This window comes from Lissotriton vulgaris, chromosome 9 (assembly GCF_964263255.1).
Source record: "Lissotriton vulgaris chromosome 9, aLisVul1.2, whole genome shotgun sequence".
Lineage (NCBI taxonomy): Eukaryota > Metazoa > Chordata > Amphibia > Caudata > Salamandridae > Lissotriton > Lissotriton vulgaris.
In genome coordinates this window covers 34986612-35002552 of record NC_141697.1, presented here as the reverse complement: position 1 = coordinate 35002552, position 15941 = coordinate 34986612, and the positions used below count along the sequence as shown (strand labels likewise).

Below are 15941 nucleotides of genomic sequence, written 5' to 3'. Positions count from 1 at the left end.
AGGCTTCTTGAGCATTATTTAGGACACGGATGGTTGCATTGGTTTCAGTTGCGTCAGTTGTTGATCTGTGGGGTTTTGTTGGGTGAGTGGTGGTTTTGGGGGTCAGTGCCGGTCATTGACTGGTGGCGGGGAGAGCGATGCATGTGTTGGGTTTGGCTCACTCCCTAATAGTTCTGTGAATTATCCTTGCGTCAGTTGTTGATCTGTGGGGTTTTGTTGGGTGAGTGGTGGTTTTGGGGGTCAGTGCCGGTCATGGACTGTTGGCGGGGAGAGTGATGCGTGTGTTGGGTTTGGCTCGCTCCCTAATAGTTCTGTGAATTGTCCTTGCGTCAGTGCTGGTCATGTGGTCTCTGTTGCTTGGTTAGTTTGTGGGCTGGTTCTCTGAATGTGGGTAGAGCTAGTTAAGGCTCTGATGGGTTGGGTTGAATCAGGGGCCTCCTAGGAGGTTCCCTGAGGCGGTGCTGATGACGTGGGCCATGGGTGGTTCTGTGGACTTTGTTTCCATTCGTTCTGGTTCTTGGACAATTGATTGGTCCATGAGAGTTCAGTGAGCTTGATGGGTCAATGTTGTTTCAGCTCGATGTGTATGGGAATTGCTAATCGTATGGGTTGGTGTGCCTGGTGCTGGTCCTGGGGGGGTTGGTTGTGTCAGTCGTGTCAGTACTGGATCTGTCCAGATACTCTGAGGCAGTGATGGTGCTTTGGGGTTTGCTGGATCAATTCAGGTCCTGTATGGATTGTTTGGAAGTTGATGGTTCTGTGAAGTTTAGGAGCGAGATGGGCCATCTCTGCACCTTCTGGTCTGTTTGCAAAGCAAAGCTTCCTAAGTAGACTAGACTCTCTGCATAGTCTTATCTGTGCACTCCTATCTTCATAAAGTTCTGGGGGAGCCCTGGGTGTCTCCCCCCAGACAGAAATGCTGCAACTTCCACAACCCAAAAGCCATATTTCAAGATCTAAGGGGTACATGTGCACCTGCGCATGAGCATTGGATGAGGTTGGGAGTCACTGGTGTCGACAGAAGTTCCAAGGGTCTCTCTAACAAGATGGAGAAATGTGAACCAGTATCCAAAATCCTGGATTGGCATCGAGATGGTACTTGCTACTAGAACGCCACAGCCCCCGGGCAACCTCAGCTGTCATTACTGAGCAAAGCTGCTCCTTCTCTATTGATTCAGAAAAGGGGGTGGTGATGAACAGAGTGTCTGAATTAAGCAGACCACTCGTACCCAGTCCAAAGATCAGGGCTTGATCCATCACCGTTTTTCAGCTCACTGCACCATCCCAGCTCAGAACCTGGCTATATGCAAATCAGTCTGTCCCTGGCCCAGTGCATCATGGGAACAGGGCAGACTAAACTACCAAGCCAATTCTTCACCAGAAAGGAGACAAGCTTCCGGGGACCGGTTTCTGGCATTCCAGCCGTCGTCGGCCCGGCTTGCTTGAATCCTGATGGTGCAGTGAGCAAGGGACTCATGTCTGAGTATACCCTGCCACACCTATAGTGGCCAAAAACGATTCAGAAAAGGGGGTGGTGATGAACAGAGTGTCTGAATTAAGCAGACCACTCTTACCCAGTCCAAAGATCAGGGCTTGATCCATCACCGTTTTTCAGCTCACTGCACCATCCCAGCTCAGAACCTGGCTATATGCAAATTAGTCTGTCCCTGGCCCAGTGCATCATGGGAACAGGGCAGACTAAACTACCAAGCCAATTCTTCACCAGAAAGGAGACAAGCTACCGGGGACCGGTTTCTGGCATTTCAGCCGTCGTCGGCCCGGCTTGCTTGAATCCTGATGGTGCACTGAGAAAGGGACTCATGTCTGAATATACCCTGCCACACCTATAGTGGCCAAAAACGATTCAGAAAAGGGGTGGTGAATCCTTCTCTATTGAAGCCACGGCTAGTAAGGCTTCTGTGGTCAGAGTCCTTACGGGAGAGTCCAGATCGGCAGTAAACACCAGCAGAGACGTTTCTGATGGATGAAGCCATCCGCCATTGTCAAGGGACACAATCCGTCTCATCATCGAGTAAACCGACCCTTTATCCTTAAAGGTAGATTTATTCGATGAGTGATGGATGGCGGAATACATCGGAAGACTAGGTTTGAACTGGCCAGAACGATGAGGATAGTGCTGGGTTAGAAGTTGTGCGGTGATGATGTAGAGGCCAAAAAACAATTTTGTATTCAATGGTGTTGAGAGAAATATTTACAAGGATTTGATGTTTTCCAGTCCACCAGAAGAGTTTCCAGAGATGTTTAGGGAATAGGTTCACATGAAGAATCCTTCTTAGGAGAGTCAGAGGGATGCAGCAGTGTAAAAACTCTGCATGGATGAGTCAGAGGGAGGGAGTGAATACATCAGAGAGAGATGTTTATACCTATGTGTATCTTTTATGTCCTGCCTTTTGAAGGATGAATACAGAACATTGAATTGGGTCAGTAATAGTTTAGTTCAGTTTGGCTCTGTCTATGATGGTTTGCTGTATTGACATGGGCCACTGCTGCCTGTTTTAGGTTAGGTTAGTCAAGTGATGGCTTGTGAATTGTAGTTAGTTAAGTAATGTTTCTTTTGGAGATGCTTGCTTCAATACAGCTCCTGAAGCATTTGTGTGTGCTAGTGATGTTTTTGTTGGGTTTAGTATGGTCAGTACTGGTTTACTTAGGTTTGCTTGAGTCAGTGATGATTTTGTTAAGTTTGGTTGGGCCTGTATTGGCTCCATAGAGTTTGCTTTGGTCAGTGATGATAATGCTGGAATCAACTGGATCACTAGTATGTCTGCGTAGGTCAGAGAGAAATGTATGTTTAGTTGGGTAAGTGAGGGTTCGTTTGAGTTTGATCCGGTCAGTGCTGGTTCGGTGGTACTGTTTCGCTTGGTCGCATCATTGTTCTGTGGAGCTTGATTTTGCTAGTAAGTGTTGTGGTGGGGTTCATTGGGCCAGTGATGGCACAATTGATTTTGGTTGGAATGGGGCGGGTTCTCTGCAGTTTGGTTGACTAAGACCAGAGAGGGACTGCCACCCTGGTGATGTTGGATCTCTCTACAGCCTTTGATACGGTCTCTCACTCGTTAATGTTGGACAGATTTCAGGAATCTGGCATGACAGGCACCACCCTACTCTGGTTCAAATCTTTCCTTGAAAATATAACTCAATTGCCTGTATGAATAAATTAGCCTACTGGGTGCAGCAAAAGTGTCTGAAACTTAATGGTGGAAAAAAACAAGGTTTTGCTGTTCGGCAGCAGGCACCCGCTTGGTCCCTACCCTGCTGGCCTGAACCTTTGGGTGAACCTCCAACTGGGTAGCTTTCACCACAAACCTGGGAGTCTTTTGGGGGCAAGCAGATATCATTCACTGCACAGACCGACAATGTAGTTTCCACCTGTTTTGTAATGATGTGCAAATTACACAAAATATTTCTGGTGCTGCATATTACCTTTAGGAAGGCCATAGTACAAGCCGTAATCGTTTCCATATTAGACCCAGGGCCTACCTTAATATCGCTCGCAGAGACTCCAGGTCACTCAAAAGGCGCCATGAAATGTTATGTTGGAAAAAGCTGATGGAAAGGCTTGGTGCTCAATAACTACCTTTCTCCCACCATAGTCTTCTTTTGTTACCATTGGAGTTTAGTACCGGGACACCCTTGCCTAGTTGTGCGCTTTAGAAATTACAATTCATTCATTAATTTCGTTCTGATGAATTTGATTGGCAGATTGGTTCTCATGGGCTTGATTGCATCAGGATTGGTTGTGTTTTGCTGAATCAGCACTGGCTCTTTTGGATTGGATGAGCCAGTGATGGCTCAGTTGGGGCTGGATTGGATTGGTTGGTATTGTGTCCATGGAGTGTGAGATGATAAGTGATGGTACTGTTGGATTTGCCTGGGCTAGAGTTAGGTTTGTTTGGGTAAGTAATGGGTCTGCGGAGTTTAGCTGGGTCTGCATTGGGTTTGGTGAGTTTGGTTAGGGATGGGCTAGTGTTGTGGAGTTTGGTTGAATCAGCAATGGTACTCTTGGGTTTGATTGGGCGAGTGCTTCTTCTCTGTAGTGTGATTGGGTCAGTAATGCCTCAGTTAGATTTGGTATGTTAGGGTATGTAGGCTTTGGTTGCCTCACTAATAGCTCTGTAGCTTGTAATGGTTCTGTTAGTTTGGTTGGGTCAGTACTGTTTGGTAGAGCAGAATTCTATCAGTGATGACACGATATGTGCTCTCTAGTGTTTTGCTGCCTGTTTAGACAGAATATCAGAAACAAAAATATCGTGGGACGAAATATCATGTCAAGAACATCGTTGGGTCAATGCTGGTTCTATAGAGCAGGGTTGTATCTGGTGGTTCTGTTACTTTTCTTGGGTCAATCCTGATTCTATAGAGCAGGGTTGTATCTGGTGGTTATGTTAGTTTGGTTGGGTCAGTGCTTGTTCTATAGAGCAGGGTTGTATCTGGTGGTTCTGTTAGTTTGGTTGGGTCAGTCCTGGTTCTATAGAGCAGGGCTGTATCTGGTGGTTCTGTTAGTTTGGTTGGGTCAGTCCTGATTCTATAGAGCAGGGTTGTATCTGGTGGTTCTGTTAGTTTGGTTGGGTCAATCCTGGTTCTATAGAGCAGGGTTGTGTCTGGTGGTTCTGTTAGTTTGGTTGGGTCAGTCCTGGTTCTAAAGAGCACAGCTGTATCTGGTGGTTCTGTTAGTTTGGTTGGGTCAGTCCTGGTTCTATAGAGCAGGGCTGTATCTGGTGGTTCTGTTAGTTTGGTTGGGTCAATCCTGGTTCTGTAGAGCAGGGTTGTATCTGGTGGTTATGTTAGTTTGGTTGGGTCAATCCTGGTTCTGTAGAGCAGGGTTGTATCTGGTGGTTCTGTTAGTTTGGTTGGGTCAGTCCTGGTTCTATAGAGCACAGCTGTATCTGGTGGTTCTGTTAGTTTGGTTGGGTCAGTCCTGGTTCTATAGAGCAGGGTTGTATCTGGTGGTTCTGTTAGTTTGGTTGGGTCAGTCCTGGTTCTATAGAGCAGGGTTGTGTCTGGTGGTTCTGTTAGTTTGGTTGGGTCAATCCTGGTTCTATAGAGCAGGGTTGTATCTGGTGGTTCTGTTAGTTTGGTTGGGTCAGTCCTGGTTCTATAGAGCAGGGTTGTATCTGGTGGTTCTGTTAGTTTGGTTGGGTCAATCCTGGTTCTATAGAGCAGGGTTGTGTCTGGTGGTTCTGTTAGTTTGGTTGGGTCAGTCCTGGTTCTATAGAGCAGGGTTGTGTCTGGTGGTTCTGTTAGTTTGGTTGGGTCAATCCTGGTTCTATAGAGCAGGGTTGTATCTGGTGGTTCTGTTAGTTTGGTTGGGTCAGTCCTGGTTCTATAGAGCAGGGTTGTATCTGGTGGTTCTGTTAGTTTGGTTGGGTCAGTGCTGGTTCTATAGAGCAGGGCAGTATCCGGTGGTTCTGTTAGTTTGCTTGGGTCAATCCTGGTTCTATAGAGCAGGGTTGTATCTGGTGGTTCTGTTAGTTTGGTTGGGTCAGTGCTGGTTCTATAGAGCAGGGTTGTATCTGGTGGTTCTGCTAGTTTGGTTGGGTCAATCCTGGTTCTGTAGCACAGGGCAGTGTCTGGTGGTTCTGTTAGTTTGGTTGGGCCAGTCCTGGTTCTGTAGCACAGGGCAGTGTCTGGTGGTTCTATTAGTATGGTGTGGTCAGTCCTGGTTCTGTAGAGCAGGGCAGTATCAGTTTGGGTCAGTATCTGTTCTGTGGTGTTTGTTGTGCCCGTGAACGTGTGGTTGGATTGGGCCCAGTCAGTGGTAGTACTTTGGGGTTTGGTGTCACTAGTGTGGGCGTGTCTTACAGATGGTTCAGTAGTGGGCGTGTCTTACCGATGGTTCTGTAGTGGGCGTGTCTGGTTCCATAGTGGGCGTGTCTTACAGATGGTTCTGTAGTGGGCGTGTCTGGTTCTATAGTGGGCGTGTCTTACAGATGGTTCTGTAGCGGGCGTGGCTGGTTCTGTAGTGGGCGTGTCTTACAGATGGTTCTGTAATGGGCGTGCCTTACAGATTGTTCTATAGTGGGCGTGTCTTACAGATGGTTTTGTAGTGGGCGTGTCTGGTTCTATAGTGGGCGTGTCTTACAGATGGTTCTGTAGTGGGCGTGGTGCGTGTCTTACAGATGGTTCTGTAGTGGGCGTGGCTGGTTCTATGGTGGGCGTGTCTTACAGATGGTTCTATAGTGGGCGTGTCTTACAGATGGTTCTGTAGTGGGCGTGTCTGGTTCTATAGTGGGCGTGTCTTACAGATGGTTCTGTAGTGGGCGTGTCTGGTTCTATAGTGGGCGTGTCTTACAGATGGTTCTGCTCCAGTCCTCACTCACAACTTCAGTTTCGCTCAGCGCCACGGATCGACTCTCACTCAGCCTTGGGTGAGGGGTGATTCCGGGTCTGGGGTCCACGCTCGGCCAGGTTGGCCCTTACCTTCTGGTCGACGATGCTGCAGGCCCGGTCCCGGAGCTGGGCCAGGCAGGGCTCCCCCGGCTCCAGCTGCACCTGCTCTCGGCTCAGCCCGATCTGGATCTGCAGCGAGAGCCCGAGGGGGCTGGGGGGCCGGATGACTGGAGGGGCGCTCATGGAAAGCTGCAGGAGACGTCCGAGGGGTCCAGAGGCAAATCCAGAGTCGATCCAGAGGCGCAGGAAACCAACGAGCCAATCCGAAGGTACCAGGAGCAGATAAGGGATCAGAAAAAAGGAGGAGATAAGAAGGCAGCAGCAAAGGTAAAAGGGGAGAAGAGAAGAGAAAGGAAGGAAGAAGAGAAGAGAGAAGGGAGCACAAAAGAGAAGAGAGAAGGAAGCACCAAAGAGAAGAAAGAAGGGAGCACAGAAGAGAAGAGAGAAGGGAGCACAGAAGAGAAGAGAAAGTGTGCAGGAAAGTAGAGAAGTAGTGAGAAGAGAAGAAAAGAGCAGAGGAGAGGAGAGGACAGCATAGGAAAAGAGAATAGAGAAGAAGAAGGGAACGGAGAAGTGCAGAATAGACAGTAGAAAACGAGGATGTAAAAGAAGGAAGCAGAGAAGTGCAGAGTGGATAAGCAAAGAAGAGAACAGCGAAGATGGAAGAAGGGGCAGTGAAAAGAAACAAGGAAATAAGAGATTGAACACAGAAGGTTAATTGTTGAAGACAAAGGAGAAGAAGGGCAAACAGAAGGAAGGAGCAGGAAAGAGAAAGAATTGAAGTGAGCAGTGAAAAGGAGAGAACACAAGGGAACAGCGAAGAGAAAGAATGGAAAAAAAGAATAGAGAAGAGAGTTAATTGAAGAGAAAAGAGAAGAAGAATGAAGAGAAGAAAAGAGCAGAGAAGAAAAAAATGGAGGAAGAGAACAGAGAAAAGTGAATAGAAGAAGGAAGCAGAGAAGAGAAGACAAAGGGGAATAAGCTGAAAGAGAAGTGAAGAGAACAGAGAAAACAAAGCAGAAAGAAGAGAAGAGAGAAGAGAAGAATGGACAAGACAGGAAAACAGCAGAGAAGACAGTCCAGAAGGGAGCACAAAATAAAGCAAAGCAGAAGAGAGAGCATACGAGGGAGCAATGAAGTAGAGAAGGAGCAGAGGAGATAACGGAGCAGAAGAGAGAGTAAAGCAGAAGAGAGAGCACACGAGGGAGCAATGAAGTAGAGAAGGAGCAGAGGAGAGAACGGAGCAGAAGAGAGAGTAAAGCAGAAGAGAGAGCACACGAGGGAGCAATGAAGTAGAGAAGGAGCAGAGGAGAGAACGGAGCAGAAGAGAGAGGAAAGCAGAAGAGAGAGCACACGAGGGAGCAATGAAGTAGAGAAGGAGCAGAGGAGAGAGGAAATAATTAAAACAATAGCGAAAAGTACAGAGCGGAAAAGAACAGAGAAGTGGGAGCAGAGGAGATTTAGGAATAAAAGGCAAGTGAGAAGAATTAAAATAGCAGTGAAGAGAACAGAGAGCAGAGATTAAGGGAGTAGAAAGCAGAGAAGCAGTGAAGAGAGTACGCCAAAGCTGGAAAGAACGGGCAGAGAATGCGAGAGAAGTGAATACAGAAAGAACAGAGAAGAACAGATCAGAGGGGAGCGAAAGAGCAGAGGGTGGGCGGGGGGGTTCAGAGAGGAGGAGACCCTGCGCCAGATGAGGTGAGCTGAGCTCAGAGGAGACACGTCACATGAGAGGAGCCACAGGAGCAGCAGGCAGACCAGAGAGAACAGAGGCCGGAGGACCAGAGATCAGAGGAGGAATCAGACACCAGAAGAGGAGCGCAGAACAGACACCAGACATCAAAAGAGAAGAGATCAAACGAGCAGAGAGGGAGGGGAGCAGGTCACAGCAGAGAAGAGATCAGACATCAGCTGAGAAGAGAGGAAACCAGGTGGCAGAGTAGAAGTGATCGAACAAGCAGAGAGCTGAGCAGATCAGAGAAGACACCAGGCAGCAGAATGGAAGAGATCAAACATCAGAGAAGAGGACAGGGCAGGGCAGCGAAGCAGAGTTGAGAACTGGGAGCAGAGAAGAAATCAGAGGAGGGAAGATCAGAGCAGAGATCAAACATCAGATAAAAAGAGATTATAGGGGCAGAGAAGAGCAGATCCAATCAGAGAAGCGGTGAGGATAGCAAGCAGCAGAGAAGGGATCAGAGGAGCGCAGATCAGAGCACAGAGGCAACAGGTGAGAAGAGATCAGAGCACAGAGGAGAAGAGGGGAAGAGGTAAGATGAGTGCAGATCAGAGCACAGAGGCAACAGATCAGAGGAGAAGAGACCACAGGAGCAGAGGTCAGAGGAGGCAGATCAGAGGAGAAGAGACCACAGGAGCAGAGGTCAGAGGAGGCAGATCAGAGGAGAAGAGACCACAGGAGCAGAGGTCAGAGGAGGCAGATCAGAGAGCAGAGGAGTAGAGAGCAGAGGAGCAGAGATCAGAGGAGCAGAGATCAGAGGAGGCAGATCAGAGATCAGAGGAGCAGAGATCAGAGGAGGCAGATCAGAGAGCAGAGGAGTAGAGAGCAGAGGAGCAGAGATCAGAGGAGCAGAGATCAGAGGAGGCAGATCAGAGCAACAGCCAGCAGACCAGAGCTGGGAGACCAGATGAGGCGCTCAGAGCCGCCGGGAGGCGCGGGGGTCGCCGGAGCCCTCAGCAGCAGCATCAGCGTCGGCGCAGGAGCCGCGGAGGGAAAGTTTTCAGAAGCGGCGGCAGGGGCTGAAGAGCGACCAAAGCCGGGGCTGGGGCTGGGATCCAGCCAGGGAGGGATCCGGCCGAGGATGCACCCGGGGACCCACCGCCCGCACTGCCTCCAGCCGAGCCCAGCCAGCCACCGACCCAGCCAGCAGCTCCCGGCGGAGGGAGAGGGAGGGAGGGAGGGAGAGAGGAGAGGAGGCAGAGGGAGGGCCAGGGGGAGGAGGAAACACCGACATGGAGGGGGAGAGGGAGGGGAGACGGAAGGGCGCACGGGGCAGAAGAGGGCAATAACGCCATGGGAGACAGAGAGAGAAAGGAGGGAGCAGCGACAGAAGTAAGGAGAAGCAACGGAGGGGACAAACGGAGATAAAATCAGGAGCGGGAGAGGAGAAAGGGAAAGGGGAGGAGAAAGAGGCGGGGGAAAGAGAGTACCGAGAGGGAGTGAGACGGTGGGGGGGGGGGAGAAGAGAGAGAGAAACGCACTGAACGGAAAGAAACATAAGAGGCAGGTAATCAGTGGAGAAGAGGCCTGAAGGAGGAGGAGTGAAGAAGAAAGGAGAGAACAGAGGAAGAAGAAGAAGGACAACAAGAACGGGGGGGGGGGCGGGACCGAGGGTCAGCGCAGGACGGACGGAAGCAGCCACCCCCCGCCGCCGCCCGCAGCTCCGGACAGGGGCACGAGTCTGTGACGGGAAAGTACGGGGGTTGCATAGTGGGGGGCCGGGGAGGTGGGCACGGCGAGCAGGACCCTGGGCAAAACCGGGGAACTCCACAGAAACTTGGGCAATGCTCTCGGGCAGAACTGGGGGCGTCCATTATGTGCATACATGCGGGGTGCATAATGAGAAAGCGGAGGAACGTGAGGGAATGCATAATAGAGAGAAAGATGGATGCATAACGTGAAGCTATGCGGAGGAACATGGGGGAATGCATAATAGAGAGAATGATGGATGCATATCGTGAAGCTATGCGGAGGAACGTGGGGGAATGCATAATAGAGAGAATGATGGATGCATAACGTGAAGCTATGCGGAGGAACGCGGGGGAATGCATAATAGAGAGAATGATGGATGCATAACGTGAAGCTAGGCGGAGGAACGTGGGGGAATGCATAATAGAGAGAATGATGGATGCATAACGTTAAGCTATGCGGAGGAACATGGGGGAATGCATAATAGAGAGAATGATGGATGCATAACGTGAAGCTATGCGGAGGAACGTGGGGGAATGCATAATAGGGAGAATGATGGATGCATAACGTGAAGCTATGCGGAGGAACGTGGGGGAAGGCATAACAGAGAGAATGATGGATGCATAAAGTGAAGCTATGCGGAGGAGCGTGGGGGAAGGCATAACAGGGAGAATGATGGATGCATAACATGAAGCTATGCGGAGGAACGTGGGGGAATGCATAACAGAGAGAATGATGGATGCATAACCTGAAGCTATGCGGAGGAGCGTGGGGGAAGGCATAACAGGGAGAATGATGGATGCATAACGTGAAGCTATGCGGAGGAACGTGGGGGAAGGCATAACAGAGAGAATGATGGATGCATAAAGTGAAGCTATGCGGAGGAGCGTGGGGGAAGGCATAACAGGGAGAATGATGGATGCATAACGTGAAGCTATGCGGAGGAACATGTGGGAATGCATAACAGAGAGAATGATGGATGCATAACGTGAAGCTATGCGGAGGAGCGTGGGGGAAGGCATAACAGAGAGAATGATGGATGCATAACGTGAAGCTATGCGGAGGAACGTGGGGGAATGCATAACAGGGAGAATGATGGATGCATAACGTGAAGCTATGCGGAGGAGCGTGGGGGAATGCATAACAGAGAGAATGATGGATGCATAACGTGAAGCTATGCGGAGGAACGTGAGGGAAGGCATAACAGGGAGAATGATGGATGCATAACGTGAAGCTATGCGGAGGAACGTGGGGTAATGCATAACAGGGAGAATGATGGCTGCATAACGTGAAGCTACGCGGAGGAACGTGGGGGAATGCATAATAGAGAGAATGATGGCTGCATAACGTGAAGCTATGCGGAGGAACGTGGGGGAATGCATAACAGGGAGAATGATGGCTGCATAACGTGAAGCTATGCGGAGGAACGTGAGGGAATGCATAGTAGAGAGAATGATGGATGCATAACGTGAAGCTACGCGGAGGAACGTGGGAGAATGCATAATAGAGAGAATGATGGATGCATAACGTGAAGCTATGCGGAGGAACGTGGGGGAATGCATAATAGGGAGAATGATGGATGCATAACGTGAAGCTATGCGGAGGGACGTGGGGGAATGCATAATAGAGAGAATGATGGATGCATAACGTGAAGCTACGCGGAGGAGCCTGGGGGAATGCATAATAGAGAGACTGATGGATGCATAACGTGAAGCTATGCAGAGGAACATGGGGGAATGCATAATAGAGAGAATGATGGATGCATAACGGGAAGCTATGCGGAGGAACGTGGGGGAATGCATAATAGAGAGAATGATGGATGCATAACGTGAAGCTATGCGGAGGAGCGTGGGGGAATGCATAATAGGGAGAATGATGGATGCATAAGGTGAAGCTATGCGGAGGAACGTGAGGGAATGCATAATAGAGAGAATGATGGATGCATAACGGGAAGCTATGCGGAGGAACGTGAGGGAATGCATAATAGAGAGACTGATGGATGCATAACGTGAAGCTATGCAGAGGAACGTGAGGGAATGCATAATAGAGAGAATGATGGATGCATAACGTGAAGCTATGCGGAGGAGCGTGGGGAAATGCATAATAGAGAGAATGATGGATGCATAACGTGAAGCTATGCGGAGGAACGTGGGGGAATGCATAATAGAGAGAATGATGGATGCATAACGTGAAGCTATGCGGAGGAACGTGGGGGAATGCATAATAGAGAGAATGATGGATGCATAACGTGAAGCTATGCGGAGGAACGTGGGGGAATGCATAATAGGGAGAATGATGGATGCATAACGTGAAGCTATGCGGAGGAACGTGGGGGAATGCATAATAGAGAGAATGATGGATGCATAACGTGAAGCTATGCGGAGGAACGTGGGGGAATGCATAATAGGGAGAATGATGGATGCATAACGTGAAGCTATGCGGAGGAGCGTGGGGGAATGCATAATAGAGAGAATGATGGATGCATAACGTGAAGCTATGCGGAGGAACGTGGGGGAATGCATAAAAGAGAGAATGATGGATGCATAACGTGAAGCTATGCGGAGGAACGTGGGGGAATGCATAATAGGGAGAATGATGGATGCATAACGTGAAGCTATGCGGAGGAGCGTGGGGGAATGCATAATAGAGAGAATGATGGATGCATAACGTGAAGCTATGCGGAGGAACGTGGGGGAATGCATAACAGAGAGAATGATGGATGCATAAAGTGAAGCTATGCGGATGAGCGTGGGGGAAGGCATAACAGGGAGAATGATGGATGCATAACGTGAAGCTATGCGGAGGAACGTGGGGGAATGCATAATAGAGAGAATGATGGATGCATAACGTGAAGCTATGCGGAGGAGCGTGGGGGAATGCATAATAGGGAGAATGATGGATGCATAACGTGAAGCTATGCGGAGGAACGTGGGGGAATGCATAACAGGGAGAATGATGGATGCATAACGTGAAGCTATGCGGAGGAGTGTGGGGGAAGGCATAACAGAGAGAATGATGGATGCATAACGTGAAGCTATGCGGAGGAATGTGGGGGAATGCATAATAGAGAGAATGATGGATGCATAACGTGAAGCTATGCGGAGGAACGTGGGGGAATGCATAATAGAGAAAATGATGGATGCATAACGTGAAGCTATGCGAAGGAACGTGGGGGAATGCATAATAGGGAGAATGATGGATGCATAACGTGAAGCTATGCGGAGGAGCGTGGGGGAATGCATAATAGAGAGAATGATGGATGCATAACGTGAAGCTATGCGGAGGAACGTGGGGGAATGCATATTAGGGAGAATGATGGATGCATAACGTGAAGCTATGCGGAGGAGCGTGGGGGAATGCATAATAGAGAGAATGATGGATGCATAACGTGAAGCTATGCGGAGGAACCTGGGGGAATGCATAATAGGGAGAATGATGGATGCATAACGTGAAGCTATGCGGAGGAGCGTGGGGGAAGGCATAATAGGGAGAATGATGGATGCATAATGTGAAGCTATGCGGAGGAACGTGGGGGAATGCATAATAGGGAGAATGATGGATGCATAACGTGAAGCAATGCGGAGGAGCATGGGGGAAGGCATAATAGGGAGAATGATGGATGCATAACGTGAAGCTATGTGGAGGAACGTGGGGGAATGCATAATAGAGAGAATGATGGATGCATAACGTGAAGCAATGCGGAGGAGCATGGGGGAAGGCATAATAGGGAGAATGATGGATGCATAACGTGAAGCTATGTGGAGGAACGTGGGGGAATGCATAATAGAGAGAATGATGGATGCATAACTTGAAGCTATGTGGAAGAGCGTGGGGGAATGCATAATAGGGAGAATGATGGATGCATAACATGAAGCTATGAGGAGGAACGTGGGGGAATGCATAATAGAGAGAATGATGGATGCATACCGTGAAGCTATGTGGAGGAGCGTGTGGGAAGGCATAATAGGGAGAATGATGGATACATGACGTGAAGCAATGCGAGGGAAATGCATAATGGGAAACATGAGGGACGCATCATATGAAGCAATGTGGAGCAGTGTAGGGGAATGCATAATAGGGAGAATGAGTGACACATAATATGAAGCAATGTAGAGGAACGTGAGGGAATGCATAATAGGGAGAATGATGGATACAAAACCTGAAGCCACATGAAGGTGTGAACTGGGAGGGAACATGGGGGAATGCATAATGGAAAACATGAGTGACACATAATGTGAAACAATGTAGAGGAACGTGGGGAATGCATAATAGAGAGAATGATGGATGCATAACGAGGAGCAATGTGTGGGGACTACATATTGTAGGACACCAGGGGCTGCTTAATGTGAAGCAATAGTAAGGAATGTGGGGAATACATAATGGGAAACGAGGGATGCATAAAATGAAGCAATGTGGGGGAGTGTGGGGGAATGCATAATACGGACAATAACAGATGCATAACGTATGTGAAGCAATATGGAGGAACGTGGGGTAATGCATTATATACAGCAATGTGGAGGAGTGTGGGGTGTATTATAGGTATAATGAAGGATACATAACGTGAAGCAATGGTGCGGAATACATAATGGGAAAAATAAGGAGATGCATAATGTGAACCAATGTGGGGAAATGCATAATAGAGCAAACAAGGGGATTCATAATGAGACACAATATAGAGGTGGAAATTGGAAGACGTGCGGAATAAATAAAGGAGCACATCAGTGGATGCTTAATGTGAAGCAGTGGGAAGGAATGAGGGGAATGCATAATGGGGAAGAATGTAGGAAGAATGCATAATAGAGGTAATCATGGATACATATTGTGAGGCAATGTGTGGGGAATACACAATCGAGCTCATCAGGGGATGCTTAGCATAAAGCAATGGGAAGGAATGTGGGAAATACACATGGGAAAAAAGAAGGAATGCATAATGTGGAGGAAAGTGTGGAATGCATACTGGACCAAATGAAGGAATGCATAACGAGAAGCAAAATAGAGGTGGACATAGGAAGACATGGGCAATACATAATGCAGCAAATCAGGGGTGCTAATGTGAAGGAGTGGGAAGGACTTAGGGGAATGCATAATGGGGAAGAATGTAGGAATGCCTAATTTGAAGCAATGTGGAGGAACGTGGGGTAATGCAAAATAGACCAAATGATGGGATGCGTATTGAGAAGACTTGGAAGACATGTGGGGAATACATAATGAGATGTGGGGATGCATAATGTGGAGGTGGAAAATGGGGGAAAAATTTGGGGAATACATAATGGGACAAGTGAGAGACTGCATAATGTGTAGCAAATTGAAGGGATATGGGGAATACATACTGGGTTAAATGAGGGGATGCATAATGTAAAGCAATGTGAAGGCGTATAGGGAATACACAATGGGGCAAATGAGGGGATGCACAACGCGAAGCAATATGGAAGTGAAAAACAGGAAGGAATGCAGGAGTTCCATAATGGGGCAAAAAATGAGATGCAAATGTGAAGCAATATGGACAAATGTGGGAAATACATAATGTGACAAAAGAGGGAACGCATAATGTGAAGCAATGTGGAGGTGGAAAAAAAGGAAGAAATGTAATGTGGGGAATACATAATGGGGCACTTGAGGGGATGCATAATGTGAAGCAATGTGTAAGAATGTGGGGAATACCCAAAGGTGCACATTAGGGGATGCATAATGTGAAGCAATGTGGAGGTGGAAAAAAAGGAAGAAATGTAATGTGGGGAATACATAATGGGGCACTTGAGGGGATGCATAATGTGAAGCAATGTGTAAGAATGTGGGGAATACCCAAAGGTGCACATTAGGGGATGCATAATGTGAAGCAATGTGGAGGTGGAAAAAAAGGAAGAAATGTAATGTGGGGAATACATATTGGGGCACTTGAGGGAACGCATAATGTGAAGCAATGTGGAGGTGGAAAAAAGGAAGAAACGTAATGTGGGGAATACATAATGGGGCACTTGAGGGAACGCATAATGTGAAGCAATGTGGAGGTGGAAAAAAGGAAGAAATGTAATGTGGAGAATACATAATGGGGCACTTGAGGGAACGCATAATGCGAAGCAATGTGGAGGTGAAAAAAAAGAAGAAATGT

The 15941-nt window shown here is 48.4% G+C and overlaps 1 protein-coding gene across 1 annotated transcript in view; it reads right to left on the bottom strand.

The window, feature by feature from the left end:
• The window catches only part of PRKD1 (protein kinase D1), a 929258-nt gene extending 922660 nt beyond the window's left edge, over positions 1 to 6598 (bottom strand). The window contains exon 1 of the mRNA XM_086936991.1: positions 6439 to 6598. Coding sequence (XP_086793117.1) covers positions 6439 to 6591 — 153 coding nt within the window. The 5' untranslated portion in view covers positions 6592 to 6598. The remainder of the gene's footprint in view (positions 1 to 6438) is intronic.
• Between the last annotated feature and the right edge of the window lie 9343 nt (positions 6599 to 15941).